This window comes from Oxyura jamaicensis, chromosome 18 (genome assembly GCF_011077185.1).
Source record: "Oxyura jamaicensis isolate SHBP4307 breed ruddy duck chromosome 18, BPBGC_Ojam_1.0, whole genome shotgun sequence".
Lineage (NCBI taxonomy): Eukaryota > Metazoa > Chordata > Aves > Anseriformes > Anatidae > Oxyura > Oxyura jamaicensis.
In genome coordinates, this window is record NC_048910.1 from 11,904,800 (window position 1) to 11,928,714 (window position 23,915).

The 23,915-nt window shown below is 68.4% G+C and overlaps 3 protein-coding genes across 4 annotated transcripts in view; all 3 read left to right on the forward strand.

Moving 5' to 3' along the window:
• The window catches only part of LOC118176014 (putative sodium-coupled neutral amino acid transporter 10), a 35,534-nt gene extending 31,957 nt beyond the window's left edge, over positions 1-3,577 (forward strand). Inside the window, exons 18-28 of the mRNA XM_035342725.1 lie at positions 123-347; positions 538-631; positions 838-905; positions 1,012-1,090; positions 1,297-1,368; positions 1,486-1,692; positions 1,835-2,009; positions 2,164-2,277; positions 2,423-2,501; positions 2,619-2,753; positions 2,947-3,577. Coding sequence (XP_035198616.1) covers positions 123-347; positions 538-631; positions 838-905; positions 1,012-1,090; positions 1,297-1,368; positions 1,486-1,692; positions 1,835-2,009; positions 2,164-2,277; positions 2,423-2,501; positions 2,619-2,753; positions 2,947-3,447 — 1,749 coding nt within the window. The 3' untranslated portion in view covers positions 3,448-3,577. The remainder of the gene's footprint in view (positions 1-122; positions 348-537; positions 632-837; positions 906-1,011; positions 1,091-1,296; positions 1,369-1,485; positions 1,693-1,834; positions 2,010-2,163; positions 2,278-2,422; positions 2,502-2,618; positions 2,754-2,946) is intronic.
• Positions 358-21,274, forward strand: LOC118175880 (alpha-N-acetylgalactosaminide alpha-2,6-sialyltransferase 2-like). 2 transcript variants are annotated; one of them, XM_035342530.1, is made up of 10 exons: positions 358-391; positions 18,428-18,617; positions 19,067-19,211; positions 19,332-19,497; positions 19,681-19,846; positions 19,929-20,067; positions 20,195-20,298; positions 20,396-20,479; positions 20,595-20,694; positions 20,932-21,274. In XM_035342530.1, exons 2-10 carry the CDS (start codon positions 18,466-18,468, stop codon positions 21,109-21,111), a joined length of 1,236 nt encoding a protein of 411 aa, XP_035198421.1. In that variant the 5' UTR covers positions 358-391; positions 18,428-18,465; the 3' UTR covers positions 21,112-21,274. The 2 variants fall into 2 exon arrangements, with proteins under 2 accessions (XP_035198421.1, XP_035198420.1); XM_035342529.1 differs by lacking the exon at positions 358-391 and having other exon boundaries at positions 18,279-18,617.
• CEP131 (centrosomal protein 131) lies at positions 4,034-16,845 on the forward strand. The gene is made up of 26 exons (XM_035342513.1): positions 4,034-4,223; positions 5,025-5,208; positions 5,816-5,901; positions 6,493-6,607; positions 6,831-6,943; positions 7,387-7,497; positions 7,625-7,774; positions 8,081-8,198; positions 8,861-8,977; positions 9,967-10,135; positions 10,272-10,333; positions 10,457-10,639; positions 10,925-11,116; positions 11,209-11,346; positions 11,895-12,020; positions 12,120-12,236; positions 12,698-12,800; positions 12,975-13,176; positions 13,464-13,571; positions 13,692-13,809; positions 13,934-14,008; positions 14,100-14,242; positions 14,753-14,930; positions 15,024-15,220; positions 16,508-16,568; positions 16,650-16,845. Exons 1-26 carry the CDS (start codon positions 4,129-4,131, stop codon positions 16,722-16,724), a joined length of 3,336 nt encoding a protein of 1,111 aa, XP_035198404.1. The 5' UTR covers positions 4,034-4,128; the 3' UTR covers positions 16,725-16,845.
• Positions 21,275-23,915: the final 2,641 nt, after the last annotated feature.

The following is a 23,915-nucleotide window of genomic DNA, read 5'->3' on the forward strand; positions in this document are numbered from 1 at the left end:
CCCCCCCCAGCTCCCGGTGCTGCTGCGGGGCACGGCGGACGAGGACGGGCCCTGCCCCGGGTACGTGCTGGAGGAGATCGCCAGTATCCGGGGGGACCGGGGCCGGGGGGGGGCTCGGGGGGCACCGGGGGGCTCTGGGGGACCCGGGGGGCTCGGGGGGGACCGGGAGGCTCGGGGGGGACCGGGGGGCTCGGGGCAGGGGGTGGCGGAACAGGCCGGAGCAGAGCAGAGCACGATCCCTAACGCGCGGCCCAGAGATCTCCCGCGAGTCGCCCGGCAGCAGCCAGTGCCTGCTGGAGTACCTGCTGAAGCGGCTGCAGAGCAACTCCTGCCACGTCAAGCTGAAGGTATGGGGCCGTGCGGGGCCGTGCGGGGCTCTGCGGGGCTGTGTGAGGCTGTGTGAGGCTCTGCAGGGCTCTGCGGGGCTGTGTGAGGCTCTGCAGGGCTCTGCGGGGCTGCACGGGGCTGTGTGGGGGCAGCCCCGGCCCCATGGGACAGCTGCGGTGCGGCCGCCTAACCCCAGCCCCCCGCGGGCAGGTGCTGAAGATCCTGCTGCACACGTGTGCCCAGGGCTCCCCCCAGTTCCTCCTGCAGCTGAAGAGGAACGCTGTCTTCATCCGGGAGGCTGCAGGTAACGGGGTGAGGAGCGGGGCAGTGGGGGCAGGAGGGCAGCGAGCGGTTCTGCGGGGTGCTGGCAGGCTCAGGCCAGCCCTGCAGAGAGCCCAGGCCTGCTCCTGCCCCTGTGGCTGCTCTGGAGGCTGAGCTCTGCCCATTCTGAGTTTCTGCCCCATCCTGGGAGCTGAACATCTCCCAAAAATCTCACCTTGTGCCTTGCAGCGTTCACTGGGCCCCCAGACCCCCTCCATGGCAACAGCTTGAACCAGAAGGTCCGGGCGGCTGCACAGGTGAGTGCCGGCCTTGTTTCCACTGTGCTTGGGGCACCGCTCGGGGCTTGGGGCGGCTCTGGTGCTCCCCAGCCCCCTTTGCCCCTTCTCCTGTCTCTCCCGGCAGGATTTGGCCAGCGTTCTCTTCTCGGATGCTGCGCTCCCGACGCCTGCCACGCTGCCTGCCCGTCCCCTGCCTCCTGCTGGTAAGTGCGGGGGCCCCGCAGCCCCCACGGCCCCCGCGCTGTCCAGGGGAGCTGGCACGGGCTGCCCTGAGCGCACTCCACGTGCCCTGCTCTGCGTCCCAGCTCCTCCAGGCTGCCCCAAACGCTTCCCCTGTGCCTCCTTGGGGAAGGAGCAGCGCCGGGGGGACACACCTGACATGCCTGTGCTCTCTCTGAACCTCCCCCAGGCATGGGTTCCAAGTCCAGCCCCTGCAGCTCCTTGCAAGGATTCGGCTTCAGCTCTGAGAGGAGCGGCTCCGGTAAGCGCTGGCTGCTCGCTGGGCTCCGCTCTCCCCCCATGCGGGCGCTGCCCTGCCTGCCTCTGTGAAACCCCAGCCTTGGGTGCAGGCTCTCAGCTTCCCCAAGCTCTCTCCCAGCCTCTGCAGGTGAAGCCCTGCTCAGCACCATCCAGCGAGCGGCCGAAGCGGTGGCCAACGCCGTGCTCCCGTCCCCGGAGGCGCCGCGGCCTCCCTACAGGGAGCTCCACGAAGACGCCTACCAGCCCGTGACCGCTCCCTCTCCCTCCAGGAGCTCGGCCAGCTCCGCCAGACCTCCAGCAGCCACCACAGCTCACAGCACCCGAGGTGCGTCCCCCACTGCCTGGGTTAAGGCGGCTGCTGGCTGCTGGGGGGGGCCCGGCAGGGTTCCCCGACACGTCCCGGGGCGCTTTGGGCTCCCCCCGGGGCCATCGCGTCACTCCCCGGTTTGTTGTTGCCGTCCCTGCAGCGAGCCACCAGCCGGGGCTGGCCGGGGGCGGCTGGGAGGAGGCGGACAGCGGGCACAGCTCGCAGGACTCCTCGCAGGACAACGGGGACCTGAGCCGTGCCTCCGACTCCTACAGCAAATCGGGCAGCGACAGCCACTCCGGGGCCAGCAGGGACCTGGCAAACGTGGCCGAGAGGTGAGAACGGGGGCCCGGGGGGGGGGTTCCCCTTCCCCTGAATCCTTCCGAGGTGGCTCCTTCCTCTGCACCGTGCCCTCTTTTCCCATGCCGTGACTCTGCCGGGCTGTGTTCCCCTGGGGGTCTGAGCCACGACCCCGTTCTCCCCATGCAGGGTGGATGCTGACAGCCTGGGCGACTGCCTGCGGGAGGTGAGCCTGGTGTCGGCGCTGACCCAGGGCCCCAGGGTGTTCCTGAGCAGGGAGGAGGCGCAGCATTTCCTCAAGGAGTAAGTGCCCCAAGCCGGTGTTCCCCACGAGCACGGCTGGCCGTGGTGGGCCGGGAACGTGGCGTGGGCTTGGGGGGGGGGCTGCGTGCGCCCTGCTCCCTTTCCTGGGGGGGCTCCCAGGGGGTGACTCCTGCCCCTGTGCCAGGTGCGGGCTCCTGAACTGCGAGGTGGTGCTGGAGCTGCTCAGCCGGGCCCTGCAGGACCCCAGTGACAGCGTCCGCATGGTGAGTGCCTGTGCTCGCCCCCAGGGGCTGCAGGAGCAGGGGAAGGAGCTCGCTCCGTCGGGCCGGGGGGGGGGGGGTGGTCAGTGCCCACCCATCTCAGCTCCCTCCTCCCCGCAGCGCTCCATGTGTGCCATCTCGTCCCTCATGTGCTCCGACCTGCTGGCCCTGGACCAGATCTTCACCGTGACGCAGCAGCACCTGCAGCAGCTCAGCCAAGGCAGCCCCGGCCCCGTGGCCAACCGAGCCACGAAGGTGACCTCCGGGACGTCCCCGTGCCCCCTTCCCGTGGCGCTCCCAGGGACCGCTCTGCCCGTCCCTAGCGGCACCCCTCGCTGCCAGCCCCTTGGGAGCGGTTCTGTGTGTCACAGACAGGCAGGAATTGCTTGCCCGCTCTGTGCCGCCGCCCCAGGAGCTCACTCTGCCCTGTCTCGCCTCTTTCTCCCAGATCCTGCGGCAGTTTGAGGCTCTGTGCAGAGGCCGCTCGTCCCCGAAGAGCTCCCACCCCCGCCCAGCCCTGTCTGTCCTGGCCGAAGCCTCGGCTCCATGCGCTGCAGACCTGCTGACGGACATCCCGCCCCTGTCCAGCGAGGGAATCCTCCAGCCCCTGAGCGCCGCCCCGCTCCCCGCTGCTCCGACCCTTGGGGGAGATCCCCGGCTGGAAACGGAGCCCTGGGGGCAGCCCGCACCCCCGGCAGCAGCCACCCCGCTGGAGCAGGAGGCAGCGAGCAGACTGGTTGGGGACACAGCCCCCGGGGCTGCTCCCACCCGCAGCCTGTCCCTCTTTGCCGGCATGGAGCTGGTGGCCCGGCCGGGCACGGTGCTCGCCCCGCTCTCTCCCCCGGCGGAGCTGCGGACGCTGCCCCAGGCCGAGGACGGGGTTGGTCCCGGTCAGAGCGAGGCAGAGGGCAGTCGGGAGCCTTCTGCCTTCTCTTTCCTCAACGTGTAGCTGCTGTGACACCCGGCCCTGTGCATGCCCATGCTGCTGAGCTGGGGAGGGCTCCCTGGGGGGACGCCTGCCTCGGCATCCCCCGGGGCACCGGGGGGAAATAAAGGAGCAGCCCTGCAGGGGCGAGCAAAATGGGGCATCGGCAGGGAACTGGTGAGGGGCTACGGGGCGTAATGGGGCTGGTGCTGGAGCTCAATCATTTTGTCGTGTCACCCCTGTCCTTTTTGTGCCCCGCGGGGCGAGCGATGGCCGGGCACCGCGTGTCCCCTGGGGCCGGGAGCAGGGCTGCGGGCAGCTTTGCATCCCCGTTGCCCTGGGGCTGGTGGGAGGGCAGGGCTGGGGCACCGGGCTGAGCTTCGCGAGGGGTTGGGGGCCCCGAGGCTGCCTTGGGGTTCTCCGCCCGGCCGCGCTGGGGCCAAGCAGCCCCCGGTAACCCCCGGCCGGCAGCGGACCGGCGGGCACCGGGCGCGGCGGGGACTCGAACCCGCGGCTCCCCTGACCGGGGCCCCGCCCCGCCGCCTTATGACCACGCCCCCCGCCCTAGGGTCACGCCCCTAACCATCAAACCACGCCCATTGGCAATCAGACCACGCCCCTCCTCTGTCGCCCACGCCCCCTTTGCTTATCCACGAACCGCGCTCCCCGCCCCGCCCCTCGCCTGACCGGCAGCCTCCTCAGCCAATGGGGTGGCCGCCGCCGGCCCAGCGTCCACCAATGGCAGCGCGGGGGCGGGGCCCCGGGGCGGTGCGGGGCCGCGGTGGCGGAGGCCCGGCCGGGTGAGGGGCGGCCCCGCGGCGGGGGGGGGCTCGGCCGCGGGTACGGGGCGGGGGGGGGCGGTCCCGGGGGATGGGGCCGAGGGGGGGGCCCCGCCGGGCACCCTTGGGTCCTCTTTAGGGTCCGTGCTGGGTCTGCTTTGGGTTCTTTTTGGGTCCTTGTAGGGTTCGCGATGGGTCCGTGCTGGGTCTCCCTTGGGACCCCTTTAGGGGCTGCGCTGGGTCCCCTCCGGGTCCCTCTTGGGTCCGTGGCGGGTCCGTGATGGGACCCCCTTGGGTCTGTGCTGGGACCATGATGGGTTTCCCTTGGGATCCCTCTGGGTCCCCTCTGGGTCCGCACCAGGTTCACACTGCGACCCCCATCGGGTCTGTGCTGGGTTTGAGCTGGGGCCCCTTTGGGACCCCTTTGGGATCACGTTGGGTCTGTACTGGGTCTCCCTTGGGTCCTTTTTGAGTCCCCTTTGGGTTCACGTTGTGTCCCCTTTGGGGCCCCTTTGGGTCTCCCTTGGATTCCCTTTGGGTCTGCGTTTGGGTCCCCTTTGGGTTCATGTTGGGTTCACGTTGGGTTCTCCTTGGGTCTTTGTTGGGTTTCCCTTGGGTCCCCTTTAGGTTTGCGTTGGGACTCATTTGGGTCCCCTTTGGGCCCCCTTTGGGTCCATTTCGGGTCTCCATTGGTTCCCCTTTGGGTCCACAGTGGGTCCCCTTTGGGTCCCCTTTGGGTCTCCCTTGGGTCCCCTTTGGTCTCGCGCTGGGCTCGTGCTGCGATCCACCTCCTCGGCACCCATCCGCCCTCTCCCCGCGCAGGATGAGGAGCGCCCGGAGCAGCTCCTCGTGCCGTGGCACCGGCTGTGGCGGCGTGGCCGTGGACCTGAGCCTGACGGGGCTCCCCGTGCCCGTGGTGCGGCGCCCGAGCAGCGCCTCCCCCGCCAAGCACGTCGCTCGCTCCCTCTCCGTCGTCGCCGATGGCAAGCCGAAGAGGAACGCTCTGGTGGGTGCCGCTCCTGCGCCCTCCTGCCTGGTGTCTGAGCTGCCTCGGACCTGAGGGGCTGCCAGGGCTGGGTGGGGGTCCCAGGGGGCCTCGCGTGCCCCCCTGCCTGCCCCCCGCTCTCTTCAGGATGAGCAGGGCGGCTGCGGGATCCGGGCACTGCGGTGCCGTGTTCCCAGACCTCATCCCCTGCAGGCTGCTGCTCGCTGGGTCCCTTCTCAGCTCTTCCACGGGCCTGAGGGCAGGCAGCGAGGGCAGGCAGCGTCAGGCCTCTCCATCCCCTTATTTCCCTTCGGTGCTTTCCCTCTAGGAAGTTCTGGGGTCCCGGGGTCTCCTGCCGGGTGCCCCCAGCGCCGTGCCTCGTGGAGCTCCCTCTGCTCGCGGCCGGCAGGCGCTGGGGCGTCCTGGTGTCTGGCAGCAGGGCTGGTTTAAAACGTTTTGGCATTGGCAGCGAGCCCCAGGTGCTTCCTGGGCCCTGCTCGGATCCAGCAGCACGGGATCTTTGTGCTCCCCGCTGCCTCGGCAGCTCCCCTCGCGCTCGTTCCCTGCTCCGGGCATCCCGGCCCTGCCCCGGCGAGCCCTCGGCTGAGCTGAGCTTTCTCCCCCGCAGGAGGATGCGGGGTCCCGGGCCATCAACAACCTCCGGAGGTCCAACAGCACCACCCAGGTCTCCCAGCGGGCGAGCGGCGGGCGCAGGTACGGCTCCCCCGGCACCGCGCCGGGATGGGACCGCGAGGAACCGCCTGCTCCACGCGCCCTCCCCTGCCCCACCAGGACAGCGGGGCCAGGGCTGGGCGTTAGGAAGTTCTGTCCTACCCGCGGGCTTTGGCAAGGCACAGCGAGCTTTTTGGGCAGGGGAGGGCGTTTGGGGACATGAGGCCAGGAGCCTCCACTTGGAACAGCCCCTCGTGGACCCGCCAGGCTGGGTTAGGAGGCGAAGCTTCTCCTTCTGCCTCCAGGAGATCCCTGGAGGCTGTCTTTGAGCTCTGACCTTCAGTTCTTGCTGCCCTCTGCTTGCACGCACCCTGCAGAAGCACGGGGCTCTCTGTAGCAAACCATCCCCACATCTCCTGACCGTGTAAGGGTTCTCTGCCCCTTTTCTCCCCTGGGGCTGGGCGAGAGGCACCAGGCGTGCCACGGCCCCTGCTGTGCCCAGATCAGAGCCGGCTGCTGGGGCGCTGCGCCCCGAGCAGGATGAGGACCCCGCTGCTGCTGCCTCGCCGCCGTTGGGCAGCTCGCTGTTAACCCCGGCGCGCGCACCCCTTCTCTGCCTTCCCTGGGCTGCAGCTCGGAGCAGACGGGAGACTTCCTGGCCTTCTTCGAGAGCGGTTCTGGTGGAAGAAAGAAAGCGGCCACCCTGAGCACGGCGTCCCCGGAGCAGAAAACCACCTGGAACGTCCTGGTGAGGGCAGGGCTCGGTGGGGCGAGGGGGGGAGCTGGCTCCTCGGGCCAGGAGCCGGGATTTTGGGTGGCCGAGCGGGGGGTTTCCCCTCGAGCAGGCAAAGCCGCGGGGCTGCGGGGCAGAAACGTTTGTGCTGGGGGGCAGAAATGGGCTCTGCCCGTGGGACGGGGCGTGGGGGAGGCTGGTTTGGTGCTGGCTGAGCCTTGTATTTGGCCCCACGCAGGACGATCAGCCGCGAGCCTTCCCGGGCCCATCCTGCGCCACCGAGCCGCCGGCGGGCATGAGGAAGAAGGAAGCGGCCGTGCTGCTGGCGGCCAACTTCACCGCCAACAACAGGTAGGGGGGCAGCCCCCCCCCCCCCCCCCCCCGGGAGCTGGTGCTGGGAGGAAACCAACCGAAAACAGCCGGGCACGAGAGCTGGGGCTGGGGCTGTGCCGACGGCGGCGTGCTGGGTGGTTGAGAGAGGCTGGTTTGGGTCTGGGAGAGGCCAGGAAAGGGAGCAAAAAGGGGTGAAAACCTCAGGGGCAGGAGTTGGAGCGCGACCAGAGGGCTCTTGGGTCTGCTCAGGCTTTGTCTGCCTGCCTGCCTGTCTGGTACCGGCCCCAAGGAGCCAGCTCGGGGCCGGGGGTGCCGGCGAGGCCTCCCCTGCTCCATGCCCTGAGGGGTGCCCTCACGTGAGGGGTGGCGGCCACCACGCAGGGGGGGTGCAGGGCACGTGTGCCTTCCCCGTGGGTCTGGCAGGCCCTGACGGGTTGTATCCCCCCCGCAAAACCAAAAAGGAGCAACAAGGGCGCGATGGGGAACTGCGTCACCACCATGGTGCACAACAACTACGCCGCCGACAAGGGCCCCGCGCCCAAAAGCTCCAACCAGGCGCCCAGCTCCCTCAAGTAAGTGCTGGGGGGGACCCGGCCCAGGGGCTGCGCCGCCCCCAGGTCGGTGCCGAGCCGACCCCGCGTGCCGTGCGGGTGTGGGGCAGGGCAGGCTGGAGCCACGCGGCTTTATTTTCCGCCCTAGCAATGTTGTCAAAGCCACGGCCAACGAGGACGGCGAGAGCAGCAGCTTCGTGAAGTCTCAGAAGAATTTCTCCAGCAACAACATCACGGCCCCCAACAACGCCGGCGGCCTGCCCCGCAGGAAGGAGGTGACCGAGGAGGAGGCAGAGAGGTGAGGCAGCGCGGGAGGCCGGCGGGAAGGGGAAGGGGCAGGAGCTGAGCGCAGGCTGGGCCCCGTCCGGTGGGGGCTCCAGGTTCAGAAAGGGCCGAGGGGTTCTGAAAGCTGCTGAGGGGTTGTGTTGGCTTTCCCTGCCCCCGCCTCCGCTCTGCACTCCCGAGTTGTCAAAGGAATGAGTTCCTGCACCCCAAACGGCCTCGCCGAGCTGGGGAGCGAGGCTGGGGGTGCCGTCGCGGCCGTGCCGCGGCTTCGTGGTGGCGCCGGGGGGGCCGTGGGGCTGACGCTGCCTCCCTTTTGCAGGTTCATCCAGCAGGTGAACCTCGCCGCCCTGACCATCCAGCGCTGGTACCGACGCCACGCGCAGCGGCGCAGGGCGGGAGCGGCGGCTCTGGGGCGCCTGCTGGCTTCCAGGAGGGAGGTTTGTCCCCGGGGCCGTGGCACAAACCCTGCTGGGGTGCCCCGGTCCTGCTGACGGGTGCCGTTCGTTCCCGTAGCCTGCAGACCTGCCGGCCAGCACCCGAGCTGTCAGAGCTGAGGGCTCTGCGGCATGGGGAGGGTCCTGGCCCCGTCCCCCGGTGCGCTGGGCAGCGCTGCTGGGGTGCCAGAAGGATCCGGGGGCCCTGCAGCCTGTCCCTTCCCGTCCCTCTGGCTGCAGGGGCCCAAATCCCGCTGGATTCTCCCCATCGCAGACGCTCAGTGGTCAGAGGAGGGAAACCCTCCCCCGGCTCGCTGCAGATCGGGCGGCTCCTTGGCGAGCGCCGTGGCACCCGCGGCTATTTGTGGTGCTTTGTGCTTAATTATTTATCCAAACAACAGCGAGCGCCGCGGCTCTTGCATGTGAGCTTCTATTTTTAAGCCTCGTCTCCGCGGTGGTTTCAGCCCCGGATGAGTGATGGTTGCATTTCGCGCCCAAAGAACATCAGCAGAGCCTTCCCGACGGCTCCTCACCGGCGGGAGGGGATGGCTGGGGGCGCAGCGAGCCGGGGTGGGGGCGCTTGGGGTGCCTCGTTCCCCACTTCTCTGCCACGGGCGGTGGGCGCGGGATCTCTCGCTCAGCCTTGACCTTTTTTTTCCCGGCAGGAAAGGCAGCGGCGAGCGGAGGAGGGGAACGTCCTGGGCTTGCAGGAGCGGAGGGACGAGGACCGCAGGAAGATCCGAGAGGAGAAGGCGCGCCTGGCGCGGCGTGCTGCCATCCAGGTAGGGACAGGGCGCGGGCACCGTGCCCGCCCCTGAACACTTGGCTGCCCGGCTCCGTGAGGCAGAGGCAGGGCCTCTCCGCCTCTCCGGGGGCTTTCCACGAATTGGAATTTGAGCAAGCCTTGGAAACGGAGCGCTCCCCGTGGAGACGGAGGTGCCACAGAGCCGTTTGCCTTTGTGCTCCTGCCAGGGCTTGGCAGCTCCTCCGGAGCTGGTTTCGAGCTGGTTCTCGGGGAAAGGGCGACTGCCTCGGATCTGGGAGGCCGTGCCTGCAGCTGCTCGGCGTGGCCAAGGACCAGACTGGTCCCAGGAGGGGACAGGGCCCTGCAGGGTGGCCACGCGCCCCTCTGTGCCCGCTGCCCGTGCCTCCAGGAGGGACCTCACCGCCCTGCCACGCTCCTGCAGCTCCCTGTGGCAGGACAGGCGCTCCTGGGGCGAAGCTGAGGGGCTGGGGCAGAGCACGGGGAGTTGCCTGCTGGCTCGCAGTGCAGTGGAAGGGGTTTTTAAGAGCCCCCCCCGGCTTCTCTTTGGCCCAAACGGAGCCGTGTTTCAGCGGGGGTGCTGGCGGAAGGCGCAGCAGCGATGGAGGGTGGCGAAATGCTGCAGCAGCCTGGTAAAAACGTGCGTGTGCCTGGAGTGACTTCCCCGAACTCTGCTGAGTCCCCCCCGGGCACAGCGGAGTCCCCCCACCGCATGGTGCTCAGCCCTCGAGCTGGGAGCACAGCCCGGGCTCTGCCCAGGGCAGCGAAGGGCACAGTGCCGGGGCGGTGAGCAGTCTTCGTGCGCACGTAGAGCTGGTGGGAGCCGGCCACCACGGCCCCCTGCTCGCAGCGGCAGGGCAGAGCTGTTGGTCCTCTGCTTTCCCTGTCTCAGAGTTGTCCCGGTTAGCCCTGCAGCAGCTGAGCGTGGCTCGATGCTGCCTCCCAGACCTGTCTGAGCCCTCGGAGCAGCGCAGCTCAGCACACACCGACGGCTTCTCCATCCTACAGGAGCTGCACCAAAAAAGGGCCCAAAAGGCTCCCGAGGCCAAGTGCTTGGCGGAAGAGGAGCTCGCGCTGGTGAAGGAGAGCAGAAGGGTAGCAAAGAAAAAGCCTGCCAAGCCCGCTGCTGCCAGGAACGGCAGCCCAGCCAGCGGCGGCCCCAAAGCCAACAACGCTGGTGCGTCCCCCGGCGCGTCCCCCCCCATGGGACGGGGGCAGGAGGGTGCCGGAGGGCGGCTCTCAGCCCGGGTTGCTGCAGGCACGTGAGAGCAGTCTGCTCCCCGCAGATGCCAATTTCCACGCCGTCGCTGCAGAGCCAGAAGCAGAGCCCAGCTCCGTGCCCTCGCAGGACCAGGGGGCAGAGGACAAGCTGCAGGTGGGTCTGGCGTCGGTTCCAGGTGCTCCCGGCGCCAGTTTTTCTGCTGGGGTGGGTTTGGAGCTTCGGTTTGTCTCTCCGGAGATTCGGGAAGCTGATTTACTGCATCTGCCTGTCCTCTAGGATGTGAGCTCCAGGGAGACGGGAGGCGAGGACCTGGAGACAGTGGTGACAGCCGTCAGCAGGGCTCAGTCCAAGGTCACCCTCACCGAGCTGCTGGACACGCTCAGGCTGCTGGAGGAAGAGCCGGAGCTGCTGCCCCCCCCGAAGCTCTTCAAGAAGGACAAATACGCCTGGATAGACGGGGTGAGCAGAGTGAGGACAGGTGCCCCTGCGGGCTGCCTCCTTCCAGGGCTCACTGGGGCGTGGAGGGTAAGAAAAGGCTGAGGAGCTGCTTCCCTGCCGGGGGGAACACCAGAGGAGGCAGCAGAGGAGTTGGGCATCCCCGTGGAGGAGCAAAACGGTGTGAGGGCTGAGCACAGAGGAGGAGGCTGCCTCCCGGGGTGCGCTGGGGGGACTGGCAGCAGCCGGCACCTCCCTGGGCGCCGCTGGGGCTCGCCGTCCTCCTCAGCGGCTCCGTCTGCCCGGCAGGAGCCCAGCTCCAACTCCCTGACCGCTGACAACTTGGAGAAGTTCGGGAAGCTGAACCATTCCCCCGGGGTCCCTGAGGACGGGGCGCTGCTCTCAGAGGCCAAGCTCCAAAGCATCATCAGCTTCCTGGACGAGATGGAGAAGTCCGAGCAGGAGAGGCCCCGCTCCGCTGCCTCGGCCACGCAGCGGGAGGTGAGCGCCGAGCACCTTGTGCTGAGCCCTCTCCCCTTCTCCAGGTGGCCTCCAGCTCCTCTTGCTCCTTGCTTTCTTTGCCCACGTCCCAGGGGCTCCTCTCTGAGGAGGAGCTGGCGCACTTGGAGCAGGCGTCGGCTGTTGCCACGGAGGTGACGAGCTCCATCGTGAGGCTGAAGCTGGAAGTAGAGGAGAAGAAGCGAGCCATCAGCCTGCTGCAGACGGCGCTGGTGGGTGGCACGGCTTCCCCTGCTTGCTGGGGAGCAAAGGAGAAGAGCCCTCAGCACCCGGTCCTTGGAGCAGAGGCTTTGGAGCGCGGGGCACAGCGGCGCAGATTGGGCTTCGCATCCGTGCCCCAGCAGGGCCAAATCCTGCGCTGCTCCCAGAGCTGCCGGGGGAGCTGGAGGGCCAGAGGGTGCCGGGTCACGCGGCGGTCGTGGTGGTTGTTAGCATGGGAAGGATCCTCAAGGTCCTTCCCTGTCTCCTGTGGGCTTTCTCTCAGCTTTCTCCTTGCTGCCTCGTGGTTTGAAAACCACCTCGGCAGGCGCCTGGGCAGGGCTCAGCGCAGAGCTGTGCGAAATCCTTGCCTTTCCTCCGTCACCGGGGGTTTGGGCAGCCCTGCTGACAGCGGGGTGGGAGGTTTGGGGACCAGGGGCTCGGGTTTGGCTGTTCTGGGTGACGTGACCCAGCAGCACTTTCCGTTTTTGATCCCCGATTGATCTCCTGGGCTGCTGTGACGTCTCGCCTCCCGTCGCTGTTGCTTTCCCGCACCCACAAGGCCCAGCAGAGGGAACTGACGGCCCGGCACGTCAAACAGACCGAGAAGGAGCTCGGCCACCAGCTGAGGCTGCAGAGGGAGCAGTACGAGGCGGCCATACAGAGACACCTGGCCTTCATCGACCAGGTCATCGTCGCCGCCGGTGCTTCTGCAGCTAGAAGCCCGAGGGCCGGGGCTGGAGGCGCCCTCCTGGCTGCCTCACGCCTCCCCTTTCCCCCTTCCCAGCTGATTGAGGACAAGAAGGCGCTGAGCGAGAGGTGTGAGGCCGTGGTAGCCGAGCTCAAGCAGGTGGACCAGAAGTACAGCAAGAAGATCAGCCAGCTGCAGGAGCAGCACCAGCTGGTGAGGGACGGGGCCGGCGGGGCGCGGGGAGGTGACTTGGAACCCCCAGGGGCTCACCTGGGGCCTGTGCCCCGGGCACTTTGGTCTCACCTCACCTCGGGGAGCCCCAGCCGCTGGTTCTTTGGGGAGCTGGGCACGGGAAAGTGGTGTCACCCCCAGGGCTTTGCCCTGGCTGCGTGGGAGGCCCCCCTCAGGCACGCCACCGAGTGATTTCCCAAGGGTTTTGCTTTCCCCCCGTGCTGGAGGTCGGCAGGCAGCAGCAGCCCCATCCTGTAAGGGCCGGGGGGCACTGGGAGAGTAACGGGTGCTGTGGTGGGACCGTGAGCTGGGGCTGTGCGTGGCTGGGGTCGCCGGCTCCTTGCTTTTCTCCTCGCCTTGCTTTTCTGCAGCCGGGCTCCCAGGCTAACGAGGGATCCCTTCCCTGGCTTCCCTCTGACGTTTTCCCCTTTGCTTCCCACCAGGAGATCAAGAAGCTGAAGGAACTGACGAGCGCAACAGAGAAAATCAGGCGGGAGAAGTGGATTGATGAGAAGACCAAAAAGATCAAGGAGATCACCGTGAAAGGTACCCAGCCAGCGCACGCCTGCCCTCCCCTTTCCTTAGCAGCCTGTCTTTGCCAGGTCAACTCTTGCAGCTTCCCCACCAGCTGGCCGGGGCCGGGGGCACCAGCGGCGGCCCCCAATCCGCTGCCTTTTCCCCCGGCCAGCCCCGAGCCCGCGCTAATTGTCCTTCCCCCAGGCCTGGAGCCGGAGATCCAGAAGCTGATCGCCAAGCACAGGCAGGACATCCGGAAGCTGAAGATGCTGCACGAGGCCGAGCTGCTGCAGTCGGACGAGCGGGCGGCGCGGCAGTACTGCCGGCAGGCCGAGGAGCTGCGGAGCCTGCTGGAGCGCGAGAAGGAGGAGCAGGGCCAGCGCGAGAGGGAGCTGGCCCGGCAGCGGTACGTGCGCCGCGGCACGGGGGGGTGGTGGCCAGAACCGGTGTGCGGGCGGGTTCCTGGTGTTAACGGGTTAGCAGCAATTAACATCCTCGTGGAACGGCCCCCTGCGAGGTGTCGCCGAGCCAGGGGTGTCCTCCCGAGCTGCAGCAGCGCCCGGCTGGGCCGTACAAGGGGTGGGAAGGGGCAGGGAGCAGGGAAAGCCACGCAGTGCTGCGCTGCCCTGCTCCAGAGGACCGGGGAAGGAGTGCTCCGAGCCTGGCAGCTCCCTGAGGCCGGTCCCCCCCCAGCTGTGAGAAGCAGCTGGAGCAGGAGGAGCAGGCGCTGCAGCAGCAGCGGCGCCGGCTTTACGCGGAGGTGGCCGAGGAGAAGGAGAGGCTCAGCCAGCAAGCGGCCAGGTGAGAGCAGCTCCGCCGGCAGCCCCCACACCTGGAAGCTTCGGGGCCGGTTGCCCTCGGCCGGTTGCCCTCGCTGGGGCTCCCTCGGGGCGCTGCGAGCTGCGCTCTGTCCGCGGGCAGGCAGAGAGCGGAGGCAGAGGAGCTGCGGAGGCAGCTGGAGGCGAACAGCTCGGCCGTCACCGCCGCGCTCAAGGAGGAGTACGCGAAGGAGAAGGAGGAGCGGGAGAGGCGGCATCAGGTCTGTCGCTCCTCTTCCCCCCGATCCCGGCGGGGTGAGCAAGGCACGGCCCCGAGCTGCGTGCCGACACCACCGAGCACCCCGGAGGCAGCACCGGAGGCGAGCGGTTCTCGTCTCCCCGCAGGCAGAAGTGAAGGTGCTGAAGGAGCGACTGGAGATGGAGAGGCAGGCCTGGGAGGCAAACTACGTGAAGAAGGAGGTGAGGCGAGGGCTGCTCTCCTCAGGAGGTGCTACCGTTGAGCTCCGAGAGGGCTCGAAGCAACATTTGGCATCTTGGCCGCCGTCCCCAGGAAGCCTGGCTGCTCTCCCGGGAGCGGGAATTGAGGGAGGAGGTGAGGAAGGAGAGAGACAAGGAGATCGAGCTGGTGATCCAGCGCCTGGAGGCCGACATGTCCTCCGCCAAGGAGGAGTGCGAGAGGGCGGCGGAGAACAGGTGAGGAGGGAGCCGTGAGCCCGCTGAGTGCTCGTTCCCAGTTCCCTTCCCTGCTCCAGGGCCTTGTGCTTCTCACATGAGCTCCCAGACACGTTGTGGGGCCTCCTGAGCCACCTCTGCGTGCATCCTGCTGCGTGTGCGAGGGCACGGGGCGCGTGCGCGGCGCTGTGCAGATGCCAGCAGCACGAGCTCGGGACGGAGCAGCTGGCGGGGATAAATGTCCTGTCCCCTCCCCTGGCGCGCCGCAGGGTGTGGGTCCCTGCTCGCCCCAGCTGGGGAGGCATCCTCGGGGATGTCGGGAGCGCTGTGGCAGTGGGCAGCCCTCCCTAGGCAAACGTCTGGACTGGAAAGCGGCAGCGAAACCGCTCTGAACACGGGCAGAAAGCATCCTGCCCCTCCCGTGGGGCCGATCCCGCGCTGGCTGCGGTGCCCTGGTCGCTGCTGCAGCCCGGAGGGGGCTGGGGATGCTCCCGGTGGGGCTGCAGCGCCAGGCCCTGTCCTGTCCCCCAGGATTAAGAGGATCCGGGACAAGTACGAGGTGGAGCTGCAGGAGCTGGAGAGGTCGGAGCGGAAGCTGCAGGAGCGCTGCAACGAGCTGAAGGGGCGGCTGGCTGAGCTGGAGGGGGAGAGCGCCCGCCTGCAGGGCCTGCTGAAGCACAGGGAGCAGGAGGTGGAGGAGATACGGAAGGTGAGCCGAGAGCACAACCGGGGCTCCTGCTCCAGCGCCCCGGGGTCGTCCTGGGCCTCCAGCACCCCGGGGTCACCCCTCGGCCCCCCGCAGGTGCGGGACCAGCTGGCCCAGGAGCGGAGCAGCCTGGCCGAGGTGATCCGGCAGGAGTTCGCCGACAGGTTGGTGGGCACGGAGGAGGAGAACAAGAGGCTGAAGGCGGAGATGGCCGAGACGCGAGCCCGGCAGCGCCTGGAGCTGGACAGGGTGGTGCGGGAGAAGGACAAAGAGCTGGAGGAGGTGCACAGGAGGTGAGGCCGGGCTTTGTGGGCTCGCAGCCGGGTGCAGAGCTGGGTCGGGGTGCCTTGCGAGGAGTTTGTCTGCGGTGCTGCATCCTCATCCTGCTGGCACAAACCAAGCAGCGCTGGCCCCGGCTGGCTGCCTGCTTTGTTGCTGTGAATCCTCTGCTCCTTGTGGTGCCTGCTGTGCTCCTCGCTGTCATCCGGTCCCCAGGGTTGCTGCTCCCTTGTGTGCCTGCAGGACAGGGGTGCCGGGCTGTGCGGCTCCTGCAGGGAGAGGCTCGTGGCGTGCAGCTCCACGTGCGAGCACCCGAGCACTCCGGGCTCTCTGTCCCCTGCTCTGGGCTCTGCTGGGCCACCTGCAGCGTCACCCTGTCCTCCAGGCTCGCTGCTCTGAAGGGGCGGATGATCCCCAGGAGCGCCCCAGCACCACAAGCTGCCGGTGCACAGCACCCAGGCGCGGGGCAGGGGCTGCGCTCTCCTCTCCAGCAGGGCTCTGGCACCGCGGGGCTGTGCTGCGGGGGCTCAGCACCAGCAGGAGCCGGCGCTGGGCTCGGCATCAAGCAGCCAGTGCAGGGCTTCCTCGCTTCCCTCCCCGTCTGCCTGCGGGGGAGGAATTTTATCTCACTGGGAAGGCATCGTCGGGAAGGCATCGTCTCCTGCAGGCGCGCTTTCTGCGTGGGGCCGAGCGCTGTGCCAGCTGCCCTGCTGGTACATCCAGCCCCGTCCCTGCTGCCAGTGCCTGCACGGAGAGCTTTGCCTCTAGCTGCAGTGGGAGAGTTTTGCATCAGCACACGGAGCCCGGCGGCTTTCCCAGAGCCAGCCGAGCGATTCCCATCCCCTCTGAGTCACACCTTGGGTGTGAGCTAGCGGGGTTCCCCTTCCCTTCAGTCCCTCGTGTACAGCCTGGCAAAACAGGGAAGGTTTGGTGCTCCGAGAGCTGAGGGAGGGTCTGGCCGGGGGGCAGCGACCACGGGTGTGAGAAATAGGAATGTAAATCCCTGTGACCTTGTTAATTAGGTCTGGTGAGGCTGATGTCCCCTTCTTCCTGCAGGGGACTTGATGCAAGCTGTGTCATGTTCCCCACATGAACGAAGGCAGTTATAGGATGCCGTGGCACCCCAAGCCCTGCTCTGGGCTTGCTGCAGCATTGCTGGGGGGGTTGCAGAGGAGAGGGGCTGCGCGTCCTCGGGCTGCCTTGAGCGGTGCTGAAACCACTGCCCTGATGCCCGGGGCAAGCCGTGTACTGGGGCTGGGTCTCTGCACCCGTGCTCAGCCTCTCTCCGTCCTCCTGCTCAGGGTGAAGACGGCCGTGGCGAGGAAGGAGGAGAACGTGAGCAGCCTTCGGAAGCAGTACGAGGTGAGCGAGGGGGGGCTGCCCCTGCCCTGCTGCTGCTGCTCTTCCCCGGGCACAGCTCACCGTCCCTGCGTGCTCTTGCAGGCGGCGGTGCAGAGAGCTGACCACCTGGAGGCCCTCCTGGAGCAGCAGCGCCAGCAGCTGCTGGCAGCCAAATAACGCCCGGGGCGCTCGGCGGGCACCCACCCCCAGCATTTCAGCTTTGATTTTTATTTTTTTACGCATCACCAACGCTCAGCTTTCTGTTACGTTTTACCAATAAAAGCTGTGCTGGTTTCTACGGCCGCTTCTGTTCGATTTGTGGCCGGGGGGGGGCAGACGGAAGCCTCGCTGCTGTTGGCATCCTTGGCTTTTTTTTGATTTATTCTTCACCGATGCGTTTATCCCTCCCCTGCGTGGTGGCGTCGGGGCAGGAGCTGCGTTTGCTTGTGGTGTGTGTAGGTGGCTGTCTGTGGTCCTGGGCCTGAGCCTCGTGGTGGGAGCTGCGGGGCTGAGCCGCAGAGGCAGGGCTGGGGAAGAGGAGCCCCTTTGTGCAGCGGGAGCTCAGCACCTCCCTGTTCCCAGCTGGCTGCGACTGGGCCAGGTTGGGGCACGGCTGGAGGGAAGAGCCGAGGCCAAGCAGTGCAGCGCACGCGGGTGGGGGGGTCTGGCTGTGCCCAGCTCCCTTCCTTGCTCCTTGTTTTTGCTTTTAAAATGAAATATCTGCGGGGTGCGATGGGAGGAGAAGCTGGGCTGATGCGGGGAGGTGGTGCCGGGGCAGGATGTGATCCCACAGCCCCTGCTACCTGCAAATCTCTCAGCACCCCCCGACAGTGACGGGAAACGCCTGGACCGAGCCCGGGGCATCTGTTTCCTCCCGGCAGGGCGTGCGTGACGGCCGAGTGCAGGCTTTGCTCTCCAAGGAGCCCGGGGCTTGGCGCTGGGGGCCAGCAGAGGTTTTGTCCTTGGAGTCCCGGGGCGTTTCTCATCCGTCCTGCCAGCCCCCCCTGCGCCCCGCTGCGCCTTTGTGCCGTGGGCTCTGTGCTCACGCCAGCGGGGCCGGGTGGGCTGGGACCTCCCGCGGCCGTGCTGCCGGGACCCCCGTCCTCCCGGGGGGCTGCCAGGGGTGGACCCAACAGTCCAGGTAGCAGAACTGTGGATAGGAAAGCTACACTAATGGCCAGCCCTGCGTGGCCGTGAGCTACCGTGTGCCGTTAAGCCGCGCTGCCTGCCAGAGGTGGGAGTTAGCGGTGAGCCACACCACGGCGTTGCCAGATAACAATTGCACCGGTTATAAGCACAGCCCCGTGGCCAGGCCTCGTCCTGCCAAGGATCCCCAGGGGAACCTGCCCACCCCTGGTGGCACTGGGAGCGGGAGCAGCCCTCAGGAGGAGCGCACAGCCCCAGCCTGCGCAGGGGGCTGGCCCAGCTTCTGCTTTTCACTGTCGTTGCTTCTCTGACGCCCGCTTCCTGACCGCGCTCCCTTCTTCACCTTCCTGTTGCAAGCTTCTGCCCCGGGCCGCCTGCGGCCGTGCCCTGCGCCCCCGCTGCCCCCGTTAGCGCGGTGCCCGGTCCCCAGAGCACCAGCCGGGACGAGGCTGTGCCCACGGGAGGCAGCGAGGCCGAGCAGCGGGTCCGGGAGCCCGATGCGAGCCTGGGTGCTAGGGAAACGCAGCGGGGACGTGGGAGACCTCAGCAGCCAGCGCTGGCGGTGCCGCTGCCCGGAGGTGCCTGGGAACGGAGCCGGTGGAGGGGCTGTCCCCTGGTTTCCTGCCCAGCCTCGTGGGCAGCAGCTGCACTTCGTCCCTCAACGTGTGAGCGGAGGTCCTGCAGCCATCTGGAGGAAGCCAGGGGTGAGGAACTGCCCGGAGCCCCACGCGCCGCGGCTGGGTCTCCTCTCCCCTCTCCGCCAGCAGCAGCCATGAGAAGACCCCCGGCACTCGGCTGCTGCCGCGCCGCCCTCGCGCCGTGCCCGGGGCGCTGTGCCCGCGGTGCCGGGCTGGCCCTCGCCCTCCTTGCCCTGCTGCTGCTGCTCCCGGCCGCGCAGCACAGGCTGGGGCTCGAGCTCTCCAGGTACCGTGGGGCCGGGAGGGTCGTGGTGCTGGGCTGGGGGTGGTGCGGCTGCCCCCCGGCCTGGGTGGTTTTTCTCCAGAGCCATTTTGCCCTGGGAAATGATTAACCCCGAGTCCATCTCTATTTGCCCTCTCTGCGGGTGCTTGGCTGCAGCTCCTGGCCTTGGCTTGGACCTTGTCTGGCAGGGGCAGCTCCAGCCAGCTCCAACCCTGGCTCCTGCTTTCTGCTTCACAAGATGGGGGTGGCCAAGGAGGGGGCACTGAGCACCAGCAGCAGGCATCGTCACCTCTGTGGTGACCCAATGGCACCGGCAGAGCCACAGCAGCACTTCCTGCGCCTGCCCGGGGCTCCTCTGTTGGTGCTTTTGTGGGCAGGAATGGGGTTGGGGCCGGGGCACCCGCTTGTCCGCCACCCCGTGTCCCCCCCAGCCACCTCTCTCCTCCCAACAGGACCCCCACCCGCCCGCAGGCACCCAGAGCCCCTACGACAGAGGCCCCAGAGCTGGTGACACGGTCACCGCGCCTGACCCCCGTCCCCAGCCTGCCACCAAGCCTCGGGGACACGTACGGGCGGGATGAGACCTACCGCAGCTCGGTACGGCGCAGCCCCGGGCGCTGTGGGGCTGGGGCAGGGACAAGGAGACACCCGCGTCCCCCCGGCACGGGGCACCCTGAGCCTCTGTCACACGCAGGGCCTTGTCACCCGCCATTTCAGGAGTGCCCCAGCAGCATCAGGAAGAGGATCACGGCCACCGAGTTCGGGGCCGCCTTCCTGGCGACCGTCCCGGTGCTGCAGTGGGCGCAGCACGCGCGGGAGGACGAGTACCGGCGGCTCCGCAGATACGCGGGGGCTCACGGCTGGAAGGACGTCGGCTGGGACGGTGGGGGCAGCGCGGGGCTGCGGGGGGCATGGGGGAGACCTGCACGAAGGGGAGGGCACCGCGGGCACCGGGGCTGCGTCCCAGGGGCTGCTGTGCCACGGGGAGGGGGCGCGGGACCCCGGGGTGCGGGGGTCCCCCCGCTGCACCCTCCCCACGCTCACGGCTCTGGGCTGCTGCCCCCAGTCCTGAAGGCGTCCCTGTCCCTCCTCAACACGTCGGCCAGCGGGCTCCTCTGGGACAGCCGGCGGGCGGCGGCGCCCTGCGTGCGCTGCGCCGTGGTGGGCAACGGCGGCGTCCTCAACGGGTCCCGCATGGGGCCCGCCATCGACGCCCACCACCACGTCTTCAGGTGAGGGCGCGCTGAGGGGGGCCCGGCCCGGCCCTGGCTGCGGCGGGGCCAGCGCCTGCCCTCCTCCTCGGTTCTCCGCCAGGGTGAACGGGGCCATCACGGCGGGCTTCGAGAGGGACGTGGGCAACAGGACGTCCTTCTACGTCTTCTCCACCAACACCATGATGAACTCGCTCAGCAGCTACGCCGCGGACGGCTTCAAGCACCCACCCCAGACTCCGGTGAGGGAGCTCGCACCGGGGCGCGAGGACGGGGAGGGGACATGCCGTGGGCACGGCACCGTCGGGTCCCCGTTTGTCACCTCCCGGCCTGGGGACGGTGCCGGTCCCACCGTGTCCCCTGCAACAGGAGACGCGCTACGTCTTCCTCCCGGACCACGACCGCGACTACCTGCTGCTGCGGGCGGCCCTGACCCGCCAGCGCGTGGACAGGGGCCGGGACAAGGGGGCCTGGTGAGTGGGGACACTGTGGGCATGAGGGCTCAGGGGGGGGGACAGTCGTGTCCCCTCTGCCCCGCACCCCTGAGCAGCCACCCGCACCTCCCCGCAGGCCCCAGGACTACTTCGGTCAGGACCTGCGGGCTGAGAAGTTCAGGATGCTCCACCCGGACTTCATCCGCTACCTCAGGAACCGGTGAGGAGCCCCCGGGGGGATTCCCCCTCCCCACCGTGCGGCGAGGACATCGCGGAGGGGGGCGCAGCCGCTGTGGCGCGGGTCCCTTAGCACGGCTGCTGCTCGCTGCCCCCAGTTTCCTCCGTGCTGACATCTTGGCCACGCCGCTCTGGCCGCTGTACCGGCCCTCCACCGGCGCCGTGATGCTCCTGGCCGCCATCCACACCTGCGATGAGGTGGGCAGCCGGTGCCGGCTCCGCTGCGGTGCCCGGTGACTTGGGGCACGGGGCACAGGGCACAGCGCCGTGCCCGCAGCTTCTCCCTCCTGCGGCTCTGCCGAGGCCGTTTTGCACCCGTGCATCCTCCCCGCCACGGTCTCTGGTCCTGCTGCCCCTGGAGCAGCCGCGGCGTCCCTCACCCCTGCGCCGGGCACCGGGGTCGGGCAGCAGCGTGCTCAGTGCCGTGTCGCGCAGGTGAGCGCCTTCGGGTTCATGACGCCGGGCTACCGGGCGTACTCGGACCACTACTTCGACCGCGGGCACAAGCCGGTGCAGTTCTTCGCCAACCACGACCTGAAGCTGGAGATGCAGCTGTGGCAGCGGCTCCAGCGCAGCGGGCTCCTGCGCCTCTACACCGGCACGGAGGGGACGTGATGCCCCGGACACTGTGAGCCGTGCCCGCGGTGAGCCGGGCTGGGAGCGCTGCTGGGACCTGAGTGAGAATCTGAGATGCCGGAGGAGGAGATCATCTTCTGCCCTTCTTCAAGAAGCCCGGGGAGAGCCCCTGGGGCAGGGCTGGGCCCAGGCAAGGTTTGTGATGAGCCTTGCCTGGTCTGCCAGGGTAAATTTTGGAGCATCCTTCCCGTTTCCCCTCCTTGGTCCTGCTGCTGCATCCCCGGAGCCCCTCACCTCTGTGGGAGACGCTTTGCAGCACCCGGTCCCCTCCACCCGGTCTCCGTTTCCCTCCGGCACAGGCACGGAGCTGCCACCTGGCTCTGCTGGGGAGGGCTGAAGCCCCCTGGGAGGACCCGGTGGGCCTGAGCCAGGATCTGGCCGTGCCATGGCTCCCTGGGGGGCTGCTCTGTGCGCACGGGGCAGTTGTTAACGTGTCCTTACAGTGGCAGCTGCTGCCGGGGGCTGGGGATCAAGGGGTTCCTCCTGCTGCAGCCCTGCCCGCCCAGGGGGGCTCTGCCCCAGGGAGGGATTTGCAGCATCCCCTGCAGAGCCCCAGACCCTCTTCGCTGCCATGGCCCTGGCACTCAGAGGGGATGACAGCCCCCATCCCCATCCCCATCCTGTGGCCACGGGTGGGCTCCTGTGCTCGGTCCCCTTGGTGTCCCACGTGCCCGCCCCGTGCCCGCAGCCCTCCCCAGTGAGCTCGGCCCCCAGCCCGTGCCCGGCCCTGCCCCTCCCCGGCATCACGGAGGCTGGTTTCTAGGCCAGTGCCCGGTTCAGGCATGAATAAACCGGCGGCGTTGCATAACCAGGGATGCAGATTTTCGTCGGATGGCTGCTTGCGCCCCGCTGCTGCATGCCCCCCCCCCACCACCCCCGCGCCAGGGGTCCCCGGGAGCAGGGCCAGGGCTGTCGGCTGCGTGGCACGAGCCCTGTCCCTGTCCCCGTCCCTGTCCCCGCCAGGCAGACTTAGCCAGGCTGTCACCCGCTCTGCCAAAGCTCCCCAATTAAGGAGCCTCCCCCCGGCCCTGCCGTGGATTAGCTGGGATCAGCGGAGCCCGTTCGTTAGCTGCAAACGAGCCGAGCAGCTCGGTGGGGAAGGAGGTCAGGAGGGCTGGGTGCTTTTGGCAGCCGCTGCGCAGAGATCGCGGCTCAAGCTGGTGTCTGCCCGGGCAGGGATTAGCCGTGGCCCCAGACAAATCAGCCAGGAGGCTGGAGCAAGCGGGCAGGATGCACGCGGGGTAATCTCCCCTGCTAATTGGGGCGTGCTGCTTGGCCGGGGGGGACGCTGCTCAGGCTGCTGGGGGGGCTCTGCCCCATGCCTATTGCCAGCACAGCCCCAGGCACGGAGCTTGGTGGGGGCAGGCGCCACGGGGGTGATGCCCGGGGGATCCTTACCAGGTCTCCATTTGGCATCTTCTTCATGGTGGTGGCAGAAAGCTGCAAGGAAATGGGGGGAGGGGGGGACGTGGGGGGACACACAACAGGATGCTGGGCATGGAGGGGCCCAGGCTTGTGCTGGGGTTGGGAAGGGCTCAGCCCTGCTCCTGCTGGGGCATGGGGACCGCTGAGATGGGGGCCCTGAGCCTCGCAGAGGAGCACGAGGCAGAGCTGCCTGGCTGGGCAGGCCCCGGGCACCATCCTGTGCCCACCCCATCCCCAATTCCCATCCCACCCCATCCCCAATTCCCACCCCATCCCTTCCCCCAGTTCCCACCCCATCCCTCCCCAGCCAGGCGCTGTGCCGTGCTCACACATCTAGCAGGGACGGACGCAGGGCACCCAGCACGATGTCTGGGTCACTTCTCCCCCTTCCTCTCACCAAGGCTGTCGGGGACGTGTCCGGGTGCCCGGCGCAGCCCGGTGGGTGCCCAGCGCGGGTGCCTGCGCAGGCGCCCGCCCCCGGTGCGGTTCAGCCTCGCTGTGACTCAGCCGGCGCCAGCTCAGCGGCACGAGGAGGAGGCCAGCCGTGGCAGCAGCCGCTCGTGGAGCCCCGTGGCACCGGCGGCACGGCCCCATGCCCAGCTCCTGCCACCTCCCTGCCCCGGCGCATCCCGGTGCCGTGAACCCAACGTCTCTGCGAGCCCTGATCCTGTGGTTGTGTGGCACAGCACGAGTGACAGCGGGGCCACCACGTCATGCCCAGGGGACAGGGGCACAGGGAGGGGGCAGCTGGCCCAGCCTGGGGTGCCGGAGCAGACGTGGCCCCCGGGGATGTGTAGATGCCACCGCAGCTTCAAGAGCACCCGAATGGGTGCGTGGCACAATGCAGGGGTAGCACAGGGGTTGCTTGGCTGCTTTGAGGACCAGGCAGGGCAGATGGGGGACACGGGGGTGTCCCCAAGCTGCACCGAGGCAGCGCGTGGGGACGTGGCCTGTGCAGAGCCATGGGGGAGCAGTGACTACAGGGGGCTGCTGGGCAGTGGGGGGGTCACGGGGATGCTGGTGCCAGGAGGCACTGAAAGCAAAGCGAGCGTGTGTGGGGGGGAACTGCCCCCTGCCCCGCTGCGCAGATCAGGTCAGAGCTGCTCCGGAGCAGCGAGCGCGGAGGCTGGGGCGCAGCGAGCTGGCTCCAGCTGACGGAAGAATGTTTATTCGCCGAGAAGTCTGTAATTTTTCCAGCCCTGTATCTATTTGCGGCAACGTGACATGTGCAGCGTGGTGTTCTTTGCAGGCTTGAAGTCTTGTAAAAAATTAATTGTGTACGCAAAAAAAATTTGGCTTTAAAATATTAAAACCGATAGCGGGGAAGCGAGAGCCCCGTGCACGCAGCCTGTGGTCCC